The following is a 12,500-nucleotide window of genomic DNA, read 5'->3' on the forward strand; positions in this document are numbered from 1 at the left end:
TATCTGTGTCTATATCTGTGTTTATATCTGTGTCTATATCTGTGTTTATATCTGTGTCTATATCTGTGTCTATATCTGTGTCTATATCTGTGTTTATATCTGTGTCTATATCTGTGTTTATATCTGTGTCTATATCTGTGTTTATATCTGTGTCTATATCTGTGTCTATATCTGTGTCTATATCTGTGTCTATATCCCCTGAAATACTTTGATCCAGACACACAGCAACAAAAAAGCTCTTATGTAATACAAAAATGACCTAAAGTAAGCACAGGAAATTCTCTGAACTGTAAACTATGTACACAGTCATAAAGTGACAAAGTGAGAGATGTTTCACATCCAGGACTCTTTTTTTGCCAAACGATGCTTTGTCAGCCAGAGTCACTAACTTCCCTATTACAACATCCACTAATAGTGTGACTGTAGCACTTTCCTTAATAATCTATAATCATTTCTAATTTAATAATATATACATAAAAGTGTTAATGACTGTCAGGGGGAAGAACGTGCTGGAAACCGAAGTGCAATTCACGTTGTTTTAATGAAGAAACAAAAGAGGCAATTGCAGAAAACGGCAAACCAGCTGCTAAGCTCCAGGTGTAGCAAAACCTGGTGAATGCTATGACCAGAATAACGTTAAGAGAAGTAAACAGTGAATAACAACAATACTATGACATGTAGCGTACGTAGCTTGTGTAGTCCAGCAGTGTTCATCAGCCTGAACTGTATAACGACAATGAGCTTGGTGGGGAGTGGAGGTTATATAGCCTGATATAGTTATATAGGCTGATGAGTGCCAGGTGTAGAACATTGGTAGGTAGGAGAGCTGCTTGGAGTGATAGGTGGGTTAGGTGAAAGTGTGGCTGGTGGATCCCTGACAAGGACATGATGCTAAACTTTTCTTGAGCAATTCTAGTCTTTATAACTTTATTCACCGTTCAGTGTGAATAAAATGGAGGAGAGTTTAAACACAAGGACAAGTTCAAATCTCAGAGCAGCATGGGACAAGATCTAATAAAAGAGCTTGTAAAATTAATGAGAGGTTTCATTTTGTTTGAACGGAAACCGGCGCATTAGCAAGACGTCAGAAAACAACTTGACTTATTTACGGTGCAGTCTGCCAACAAGCGAACATCAGACGTCTGGAAGCGGGAGCCGTTGAAATCCTTTGTAAAGGAAGTGGCTCGGGTTTAAATAAATTCCATACATGCACCATCGTTTCCTCCAAATCTTCTGTATGCAGATATTGTTATACACATTTCACATCCTGGGCAATGGAACGTTCTGTGGCAAAAGTGTTAAATGACGCATGAGTACACATCACTCTCAGTGACATTCCTGGCATTTTTGACCCCCTGTGCTGATGGAGAAAGGTGTGTGTGTTATTCCTGCCTTGTGAGATGAGGTGATTACCACCTGCTGGTGTCCGTGTGCTTAGTCAGCAAGAGAGTAAACACATATGTTTAGAATCAGAAGATAACAAAGGAAGAGAAACAGCTGAGATTATTTGGTCATTGCTAGTCTCTGACTCACACATTCAATCTCTCTCTCTCTCTCGCTCTCTCTCTCTCTCTCTTTTTATAGGAGCTCATCGATGTGGACAGTGAAGTCGTGTTTGAGCTGGCCTCCTACATATTGCAGGTGTGTCCCGAGGGGTGTGGGATTGTGTGTGTGTGTGTGTGTGTGTGTGTGTGCTTGGGGTGGTGATGGGATGGGGTCGGAGGTTTAGTAAATAGGAAACACACTCACTGCACATCCGTGTGTGTCATAAGGACATCCATATGTAGTTTTAGTGGTGTGTGTGTGTGTGTGTGTGTGTCTGTGCAAGTAGAATGCAGGTGCAGTGGAACTGGTCTGTGTTTGACCTTTTCCAGGATTTAAAACAGATGGGAGATATTGAGTCTCCCACTAGGTTACTATAAAGTGAGACCATGCTAACACACGCATAACACACGCACAAACACACACAAACACAAACACACACACACACACACATATATATATATATATATATATATATATATATATATATATATATATATATATACAGTATGATCTGTTAAACTTTAACCCTGATAGGAGTTTTGTCTAACTACATTTTTCTTTTCCAGGAGGCCAAAGGAGACTTCACAAGGTAAAGCCTATGTTCATACAAAAGAACAGAGCTCAAATAACACACACTTGATCCTGTGTATCACAGTATCGCAGTGTATATCAAAGTGCCACTGTGGAATAACAGACCTCACACACACAAACACTGAGAGAGAGAGAGAGAGAGAGAGAGAGAGAGAGAGAGAGAGAGAGAGTGAATGAACGAGGTTGGGGACGGGAGTCCTGGGAACAGACGCTGATGAGAGGAAATGGAATGCAGAGGATAAACAGTGTTATGTTACTGACTCTGACCCTGTCTCCATATCTCTCTCTCTCTCTCTCTCTCTCTCTCTCTCTCTCTCTCTCCTTTCATTCCCTCTTTCCTTTAACTTCCTTGTTTTTTCCTAATCTCTGCACACTAACACATTGACATTCATCAATCTTGTTATGGGTGAAATAAGAACTATATCATATAATATTTAAAAGTGTTTCGTATTCACAACGTGTTTCATTGGATTTAGGTTTGCTAACAAGGATACTGTTAGATTAAAACTGATTTATCATGGACCAAGTGGAAAAATTCTAAATCTACTGTTACAACAGAACCTGAAACACTTTGTTCATGCAGATAAAGAAACGCTTATCACTTATATCCACAATAACTAGGAAATAACTGAGCATCAAACATAAGCTAGCTAGCATGTAGCATATATACAGGCAAACTAAAAACACTGTGATACTGAAAACAAAACCCAATTGTCAGGAATATCAACAACTAAAGTTTGGCCACTTAGCATCAGTCGTAGTTTCGGACAGCTAAGCTAAGTATGTACACTATTTTGTTAAAAATATAGAAAACATCCATTCCCTCAGACTACTTAAGACGCTATTCTATTACAGTGAGACATACAGTATTATAAACCCCAATCCAGCCCCAGTGGAAATTCTGACTCTGAGCACTAGCTAGCTAATAACTGAGGTTTAATATTAACTAGCTACAAATAACTTTATAATTATGTTTCTAAAGTGTAGAGAAAACAGGATTAAACAAAAAAAATGACCAGGAATGTGATCATTTCTGTCAGAAGTGGTGGTACGTTGCTGAGGTAAGACTCTGTAGGCGTAAAATATCACTGTAGTTACATATAGACTTGACCGCTAAATGAACTCCTGCTTGTTCTGCTGTATTAAAGAGCAGCGAGTTAGCATGACAATTAATCTGGGAGTAAAATAAGTTCTCTAAGTCATGATAGAGGATAAAACTATAGCTTGGAACTCCATTTATACATCGAAATGGTATCTAAATACGTAAAAAAAAAAAATACGTTAGCAATTTGTGAAAATTGTCCGCCTAGCTGTCAAGCTATCATGATTGCTTTAGCTTGTATTTCTCTGTTTTGTTGTCTTTATTTCTTTAACTTTGTACTCTTCTTCTTTCTGATTCATTTTAAAGAGCCTTGTCTATATAGGGAAGGTTTTGTACTCATGGAGAACAATTTAAGTATCGTACCTGTATTATTTATCTTTTATTAAGCCTTGTGTGATGCTATAGGCACATGTGGAAGGCTAAGCACCTGGCATTGAGTTTGTGTGCTCTGCCTTCTTGCCACTGGCTTTTGCAGTGCATTCTGGGAACTGAGCGCACATACTAATGATTGAATTGTGTTTTGTATTGCAGTAATGATGCCACACGGGCAGACCTTAAGAAACTGCCCGCTCTGCCCACACAGGCTCTTAAAGAGCACCCGTCCCTCGCTTACTGGTGAGACACACACACACACACACACACACACGCACACACTGATTAACTGATTTGAAGGTTAATAAATATCAGTGTGCACTCAGTGCAGCAGCAAGATACTCAAATGCACTGTAAAAAAAGAGAAAAATCTCAAGCTCAGTGACCTAATTTAGCTTTTAGATGAAATGAATCAGAATGAGATGCAGAGGTTCTGCTGTTATTCTGAGTCATATCCACTGCTGAAAATGACAGTTCATTCTTCTGCATCTCTGTTACATCCTCACAGTGGCAGGTTTGTAGACAGCCTCTTTGAGCATTGCAGCTTATCTCTCTTCCTGGTATCCGGTTTCACTCCCAGCATCTGCATGCTGTTTGGTCTCGCTGTGGAATTTAACCGGGCTGACAGCCATGTTCTCACGATCCTCCTGCCACGAAACTGTCATTTTTAACCCCAGCGCACATGTGTTTGTGTCTGGTTGTGATTTTTCTTTTTTTTCTTTTCAGCGAGGACCGAGTGATTGAGCATTATAAGAAGCTGAGCGGCCAGTCCAGGGGCCAAGCTATCGTCAAGTAAGAACCTCGCAAACAAAGAACGAATGCTCTTTTATAATTGTGAATGCTATTCATAATTGTGTCACTTTGAATGATCAAACTAATGGCTGAAGATGTGAGATACTACATCTCTACAGCTAATCCTTATTAAAAACACCAGGAGTATGAAAGATATGTGAACCGATAAAACACTTCCCCTTCATTTGGTTCCAAGAAGAAGCTCAGATTATTTACAGGCAGCATCAAATGGGATTTCAGGACATAAGCGTTGAGATTTTTGGTACTTTTGGTACTTTTGCCACTCACATATAGATAATGTTGGATTTTCCTCAATTAAAAAAATATCAAATATAATATATGTGTCTGCTTTTGAGACTTTTTTTTTTGGGTCATATTTATGCAGAAATATAGAAATATCTAAAAGCTTCAAAAACTTTCAAGCGACACTGTATATACGTTCTCTAGATACATATTCTTTTACCAATAACTATTCTAAGGCTAAACAATCAATTCCTTCATTTGCGTATCAAACAGGATTGGCCCAAAGCCGTGCTGTTTAGTGACTTCACAATGTAATGCTCCATAAATTAGCTTTTATTAAGAAATTCTGAGAATATCTGTTATTAAATATAAATGTACATTGTTAAAAAATCTACTAAATACAAGTATTTGTAACAGTGGCATTAATTTCATCCAAACAGAGGAGTTATATTATATATAGGACTATTATAATAAGCACATTTTGTTATTAAGTTTTTGTAAAAGGAGCAAATGTGACCAAGTGGCTTGAAGATTTTTTTCCTGTCACTCGATGCTGGTGCAACTTACTAGTGATTAAATACGTGAATGTTTGGGACAGTTAGGTGGGTCTATGTGCTGTGTTATGTGAGTTCTTAAACCCCCTTCTCGCTCTCTTTCTCTCTCTCTCTCTCTCTCTCTCTCTCTCTCTCTGTCTCTCAGTTATATGAGCATAGTGGAGTCACTGCCTACATATGGAGTGCATTACTATGCGGTTAAGGTGGGTCTCTACTTCATAAGTGCATGGAAATGTATCAGTATTAGCTTCAGCCTACACACACACACACACACACACACACACACACACGAGTACAGTCTCCTCTCCCTCACATGACCCTGTTTGACACACATGTTCTGTTTCTATAAGAAGGTGTTAGGTGATAATGTGGGCCTTTCTAGAACAACGTTGCCATCATCCACTGCTGCGATATAAATTTTGACACCCAGCCCAACTCTCTCTCTCTCTCTCTCTCTCTCTCTCTCTCTCTCTCTCTCCATCTCAGGATAAGCAGGGTATCCCGTGGTGGTTGGGTCTGAGTTATAAAGGCATCTTTCAGTATGACTACCAAGACAAAGTGAAACCCAGAAAAGTAAGGAACTCTCTCCGTCCTTCTCTTTTTTTCTCCTTACTTTATTGCTCAATGTGTATGTAGGTCTGGTGAGTTTTCTAGTCTCAAATCACATCTCATGGCTTGTCACGAGATATTCAGTTTGTATAAGTCTGAACCGCGTCGAGACAGTCTGTGTATTTCTGGAAACGAGAGGCCTTTAGTTTAAAAACCAAAACATCAACCTCGAGTGACTACATGTTTAACGCATCTTTAACATGCTACATGGTGCGATCTTCTTTTGTTTGTGCATGTAGCTGACCTCTCAGCACATGACATCACCAAAAATCACCTGAGAACTTACAGGGTCAAAGCTTCTGCTCTGTGAACGACCCCTGAAGTTAATGGCCGCTGCGGTTTCCCTTCGGGGTGAAACATGAGACAGAGAAACACAAACTTTCAGACAGATCGCACTCCATAACTCACATCCAACATTCTGATACCTTTTTACTCCCTGTGTGTGTGTGTGTGTGTGTGTGTGTGTGTGTGTGTGTGTGTGTGTGTGTGTGTGTTTAGCTGGTTTCTTTAACCTGTGTCTCAATCCTAAAAGGGAAGATTTGCAGAGTTTGTGTGTGGTGCTGGAAAAATGCATTTGTGCACTTTCCTTTAAAACCACACTCTAAAAATAGCGTTCAAAGCCCAGTGTCATCCAGCCAAGCGTGAGGGCAAACCTACAGGCCTACTCAGAGAGATCTGTTACATAGAGATGAAAAAAAGGGCAAGAGAGAGAGAGAGAGAAAGAGAGAGAGAAAGAGCAGGAAAGGAGAAGGAGACTCAGAAAGAGAGAGTGAACAGAGACAGGAAAGGAGAAGCAGAAAAGCAGAAAGGGAACGAAAAAGAGACGCATTTTGCAGAAATTTTAGACCAAGGGTGCAAACGAAGCAGAACGCACAATTACTGAGAAATCAGTTCACATAACAGAGGTGAGTTTACCCATATCGTTATTAAAGTAGGTTTTAATAGCCGAGGTTCTCCCAGCATGTATCTGATCAGTCTTTACTGCACACACTAATGCAGAACTTAACGCTTAGTTAGAGAAAGAGTGAGAAAGCTCTGGCACAGGTTTCTGCACAAACTAAACATTTAAAAGGAAGTAGTTTTGTGCCTACAGTAAAAAGCACTCATGAGCTGTATGTGTGTGTGTGTGTGTCTGACCCTGTGTGTGTCTGACCCTGTTATATACAGTACACTATATGGCCAAAATTTTGTGGACTCCTGACCATCACACTCATATGGGCTTGTTTAACATCACATTCCAGATTTAGTCCCCTTTCACTGTAGCATAGATTTAGCTTCACTCTTCTGGGAAGACTTTCCACTAGATGCTGGAGCGTAACTGTGGGAATTAATGAGATCAGACTCTGATGTTGGGTGAGGAGGTCTGGGGTGCAGTCGGTGTTCCAGTTCATCCTAAAGGTGCTCAGTGGGGTTGAGTCAGAGTCAGGGCTCAGTGCAGGACACTCATGTTTTTCCACTCCAAGCTTCTCAAACCATGTCTTTATGGCGCTCGGTTTGTGCCCAGGTGCATTGTCATGATGTAGCAGGTTTGGGTCTTTAATGGAAGGGAAATTGTAAAGCTACAGGATATATTCTAGACTTTCTATACGTGTGTGACTGACATTTAAGGGCAGTTGATGAAGAAAGTTTGGAAATATGTGACTATTATATAAGAGAATTTTTTTAAAACAAAAAAAACAATAAACTAAGGTCGAGAGAGCGAAACGGACATGAGTGAAAGTCTTATAAATTAACATAACGCTCTAATATACTCTATTTTTATATAGATTTCTGAAGTACATTATGTTACGTCGAGGTCAGTTCCACATTTTTGCAGGTTTGGGGTTTGTACATTTAGTAGTCGTATTTTAAAAAAGACAGTTTGATCCGATTATCTTTAACTTTAGCAAGCGATTTTGTCCTGTTCGGGTTTACAATGGATTCAATCCCAGGAATATCAGACCTCAGTGTTTCACAATTCCATCAAATGACAAATAAATAGAGCTTCATTTACATTTCAACAACTGCCCGTAGACTCCCATTATAAGTGAGTTGGGAGTGAACAGGATCATGTGCTTTTCTCACTACAGAGAAACAGGACAACTTCACTGTCTCTAAGAGGCTACAGATGTGGTTGATAGAAATTAGACAGAGAAAAAAAACTTTGAGTATTCCTTTAAATTAATCTTGGGTTACAGTCAGGATTTAATGTCAGCATGCAATTTTTTATTCATTTATTTATTTTATTTGTCTTTCATATGTCATTATTTTCTATGCACAAACATGTATTTTGGAAAAACGTTGCATTTACTTTCTATACATTGCAGATTAGTTCACATATGCTAATGATTTAAAGCGTGTTGGCCACCCCTGGGTGTGTGTGAGTGTGAGTGAGTGAGAGTGTGTGTGTGTGTGTGTGTGTGTGTGTGTGTGTGAAGGCAGGGGTTATAGTTATCTGAACCACACTGTAAAGTTGCAGACCGAGTTAGCGGTTGAGTTTATTTAATAGGATTTAACTCACTCCTGATGTAATACTGCAATAACTGTGTGCACATGCGAGCTGATGTGCTGCGTTAAAAACGAGCACAGAATGTTTGATTTTTGGAGAAGCGTGTAAAAGTTAAGTCTCATTCGTTTACATAAAGGTCGATACTTGGTGTCATCCAGTCCCCAACCTTAATTGTCTGTGGTTTACATACTGGTGTGTATCTGCTGGTGTGAATCTACTGGTGTATATCTGCTGGTTGTATCTGCTGTTGTGTATGTGCTGGTTGTATTTGCTGGTGTGTATGTGCTGTTGTGAATGTGCTGGTGTGTATGTGCTGTTGTGAATGTGCTGGTGTGTATGTGCTGGTGTGTATCTGTTGGTGCATATGCATTGGTGTGTATGCTGGTGTGAATCTACTGGTGTGTATGTGCTGGTGTGAATGTGCTGGTATGCATCTGCTGGTGCGTATGTGTTGGTGTGTATGTGCTGGTGTGAATCTACTGGTGTGTACGTGCTGGTGTGTATCTTCTGGTGCATATGTGCTGGTGTATATGTGATGTTGTGTATCTGCTGGTGTGAATCTGCTGGTGTGTATGTGCTGGTGTGTATGTGCTGGTGTGTATGTGCTGATGTATATGTGCTGGTGTGAATCTGCTGGTGTGTATGTGCTGGTGTGTATGTGCTGGTGTGTATGTGCTGATGTATATGTGCTGATGTATATGTGCTGGTGTGAATCTGCTGGTGTGTATGTGCTGGTGTGTACTGTATGTGCTGGTGTGTATGTGCTGGTGTGTATGTGCTGGTGTGTATCTGCTGGTGTGTATGTGCTGGTGTGTATGTGATGTTGTGTATCTGCTGGTGTGAATCTGCTGGTGTGTATGTGCTGGTGTGTATGTGCTGATGTATATGTGCTGATGTATATGTGCTGGTGTGAATCTGCTGGTGTGTATGTGCTGGTGTGTACTGTATGTGCTGGTGTGTATGTGCTGGTGTGAATCTGCTGGTGTGTATGTGCTGGTGTGTACTGTATGTGCTGGTGTGTATGTGCTGATGTATATGTGCTGATGTATATGTGCTGGTGTGAATCTGCTGGTGTGTATGTGCTGGTGTGTACTGTATGTGCTGGTGTGTATGTGCTGGTGTGTACTGTATGTGCTGGTGTGTATGTGCTGGTGTGTATCTGCTGGTGCATATGGGCTGGTGTATATGTGATGTTGTGTATCTGCTGGTGTGAATCTGCTGGTGTGTATGTGCTGGTGTGTATGTGATTTGAGTTTTTCACAACCAGCAGTAGTAGTTAAGTAGTGGTTAGTACTAGATAATTAGTAAATTAGTTCATTTGTCCAGTCCATCCCTCGAGGGTGTGTGTTTGAAATGGTCTCTGATCTCCCATGAGTCAGTGCTGAGTGTGTCCTGCTCGTCATCTAACAGACCTCCCTCATCTACAGCACTCAGTATGGCTCATGCTGTTTAAACACAGCACACAACACTCACCCTTCCTGCACACACTGTGTACGAGTGTGTGTTTCTGTGCGTTTCTGTGAGTTTCTGCGTGTGCTGTCGTTTATCATCCCTCTGATAGTACCACGGCATGTACACTCTCATTGTGAAAGTAGACAGCAGGATGTGTGTGTCGTGTTCTGCGGAGGTTAATAATAGTGTGCGATAGTCATAATAACAACACACCCATGACATTTATGTTGGAGCAGAACAGAGAGACTCCTGGCTCCAGAACACTTGAGACACGGTAGGACATTTATAGCATGTAACATAAATGTAATTACCAATGCATCCCAATTACACGCTCACATATAAATTATAACATTTAACTTAAAGCTTAACCCCAAATTTCACTCTTTTATTTCGAATGCTAAACTTACCCTGGACCTTAACCTTAATGCTAACCCTGGCCCTAACAGGACCTTAAATAATACCTTAAATAACAAATAATAAGAATAATTAGTTAATAAATAAACAGATAGAGTAATTAATAAATAAATAAATAAATAAAAATCCTCATGTTTTTATTTCGTAGTATTTTATTATATTTAATTCGATAATTTAATTAATTAATTTATTTATTAAAAATTATTGGCAGCTTTCTGTGTTATAAACAGAGTAAAACACTTCAGGACATGATGTTATGGGAAAATAATACATTAGGCTACACCATAACATCCCAACATTGATTATTTTCCTATAACAGCATGTCTTGTCAAGTTGTATTATCCATAATCAAGAACCTGACCGTGTTACTGACCCTGACCTGATCTAGTCGATCCTAATCCTAAATTCAGAGCATGAGTCTGAGCATGAGCGTATTGTAGCTCTCGCTGTGACCCGTAATGTCACAGGCACAGCATGCAGGAACACAGAGTCGCTCTGTAGACCACAATGTTTGTTTTTTACTACAAACTTTTTCACGTTTTTCATGTCTTTTTCGTGCTGTGCACCAGTTCGCTTTCAGTTTTTAATTCTGACTCCATTTAGTGCAATGAGGGTCATGAGGGTGTTGGCAAGACTTAATAGTGAATGCACACACACACACACACACAAACATAAACACACACACACAAAAACACACACACATCAGATTTTCTGTTGACCATAATTTCAAGGCCCACCTTGTTGTAGCCTGAACATTGTTTGGTGTGGTTAATTCTCTCCACCTCATTGGTCACCGCTAGAACTAAGTGTTTAGATCGTCACAGATCATCTCTCTCTCTCTCTCTCTCTCTCTCTCTCTCTCTCTCTCTCTCTCTCTCTCTCTCTCTCTTTCTCTCTTTCTAAAGCAATACAATCTGCAAGATGAAAGCTGTGGAGAAAGTGTTAAGGCAGATTTGTTTTTTGTCCTGAGAGAATATCCAGCCTCTCAGAAGACTGAACACAGTAACATTAAATGTTGCTCCCTATCTTAGGTTTAGTGTAGTATGAATGATAGATGGACAACTTTGTGTGTGTGTGTGTGTGTTTGTGTGTGTGTTTGTAGTCTTCTCCGTATTTCCTTCATCTGTCCATTGTTTTCCCAGGTTGTTAAAAAATTCTTAAGCTTTTTAAATCCACCCTCCTCCCTCCTCCCTCTCTGCTTTTTTTTTCTCTTTTTCTCTTTCTCACTTTTTCCCCCCTTTAATCCCCCTTTCTCTTCCTCTCCCATTTGCTTGTACAGAGGAGTTTGTTTTTATTTGCCACTAATTGCCGCTTGTATGCAAGTGGGTCTCATGTGGAATAATCGTTGGAATTCCTTTGGTGAAAGGATATGCTGAATCGGATCAGCGCGTGTTGTCCGAAGCAGAATTGCGTGTCATGATTTAGTCTAAAAGAAAGTCAGAAGCATCTGAAATTGCGTGAGTAAAGACTGAAAGTGATGGAAACCTATATTTTTAGCCGTGCAGCTTTTCCTCAGACTTTCTGCCCTCCTTCTCTTTGTCTCATCTATTCAGCTGATGACTGCCGGAGTCCAACATGTGTGTAGTACACAAAACCCTACTGTGTGTGTGTGTGTGTGTGTGTGTGTGTGTGTGTAATGAGAACCAGAACCTGGCTTTATGAGTGAATGAAGAGAAAGGAGGGGTGAATCAAACAAAGCTCTGTGACTACTCTGTGGACACACACACACACACACACACACACACACACACAAGCATGTCACTCTGAACTCTGCAGAGACCCCGCCCACGCACAGTCCGCGGTGGGAGCAGGAAGTGTGTGTCCCGGAGGGAGGGAGGGAGGGAGGGAGTCAGGGAGGGAGGGATGGATGGATGGATGGAGGGAGGGGGTGGGGGTTTTCTAACTCCTCCCTTTCTCATTCTCTTTCCAAACACACAGAGTATACGCAGACTTGCACTCTAACACACACACATACACGTATGTACAGTATGCTTAAAGAGAATCTGACACACATACAGCAGCTGGATTTCTCAGGAGGAGGCCTAAAGAACAGCACACAGCTTTAAAAGGACAAAGAGAGCAGCGGTGCGGTTTGGATGTGCATTGCAGATCAGGAATTTAGTCTCAGCCTGATGTGTGTGTGTGTGTGTGTGTGTGTGTGTGTACGGATCTCGTCTTTGTGCGTGGATAGAGTTTGAACACTAAGAAAGTGAAAGAAACATTGGTGGGACGCTGTCAAGACTTTCTCTCGTCTCTTCAGGTGTTTCAATGGAGGCAGCTGGAGAATCTGTACTTCAGAGAGAAGAAGTTCTCAGTGGAAGTCCATGATCCTAGAAGG

At 40.6% G+C, this 12,500-nt stretch overlaps 1 protein-coding gene across 9 annotated transcripts in view; it reads left to right on the forward strand.

Annotated features, from left to right (window-relative positions):
- Positions 1-12,500, forward strand: part of frmd4a (FERM domain containing 4A) — an 89,442-nt gene that overhangs the window by 54,663 nt on the left and 22,279 nt on the right. For 4 of the 9 annotated variants that reach the window (XM_060878236.1, XM_060878238.1, XM_060878234.1 and 1 more), the window contains exons 6-12: positions 1,585-1,641; positions 2,112-2,134; positions 3,770-3,853; positions 4,337-4,402; positions 5,345-5,402; positions 5,686-5,772; positions 12,423-12,498. In XM_060878236.1, the coding sequence (XP_060734219.1) occupies positions 1,585-1,641; positions 2,112-2,134; positions 3,770-3,853; positions 4,337-4,402; positions 5,345-5,402; positions 5,686-5,772; positions 12,423-12,498 (451 nt within the window). Of the gene's footprint in view, positions 1-1,584; positions 1,642-2,111; positions 2,135-3,769; positions 3,854-4,336; positions 4,403-5,344; positions 5,403-5,685; positions 5,773-12,084; positions 12,248-12,422; position 12,500 lie in introns of those variants that run through there. The other 5 variants (XM_060878237.1, XM_060878239.1, XM_060878235.1 and 2 more) reach the window with 3 other exon arrangements.

This window comes from Tachysurus vachellii, chromosome 9 (genome assembly GCF_030014155.1).
Source record: "Tachysurus vachellii isolate PV-2020 chromosome 9, HZAU_Pvac_v1, whole genome shotgun sequence".
In the NCBI taxonomy this organism is placed as follows: domain Eukaryota; kingdom Metazoa; phylum Chordata; class Actinopteri; order Siluriformes; family Bagridae; genus Tachysurus; species Tachysurus vachellii.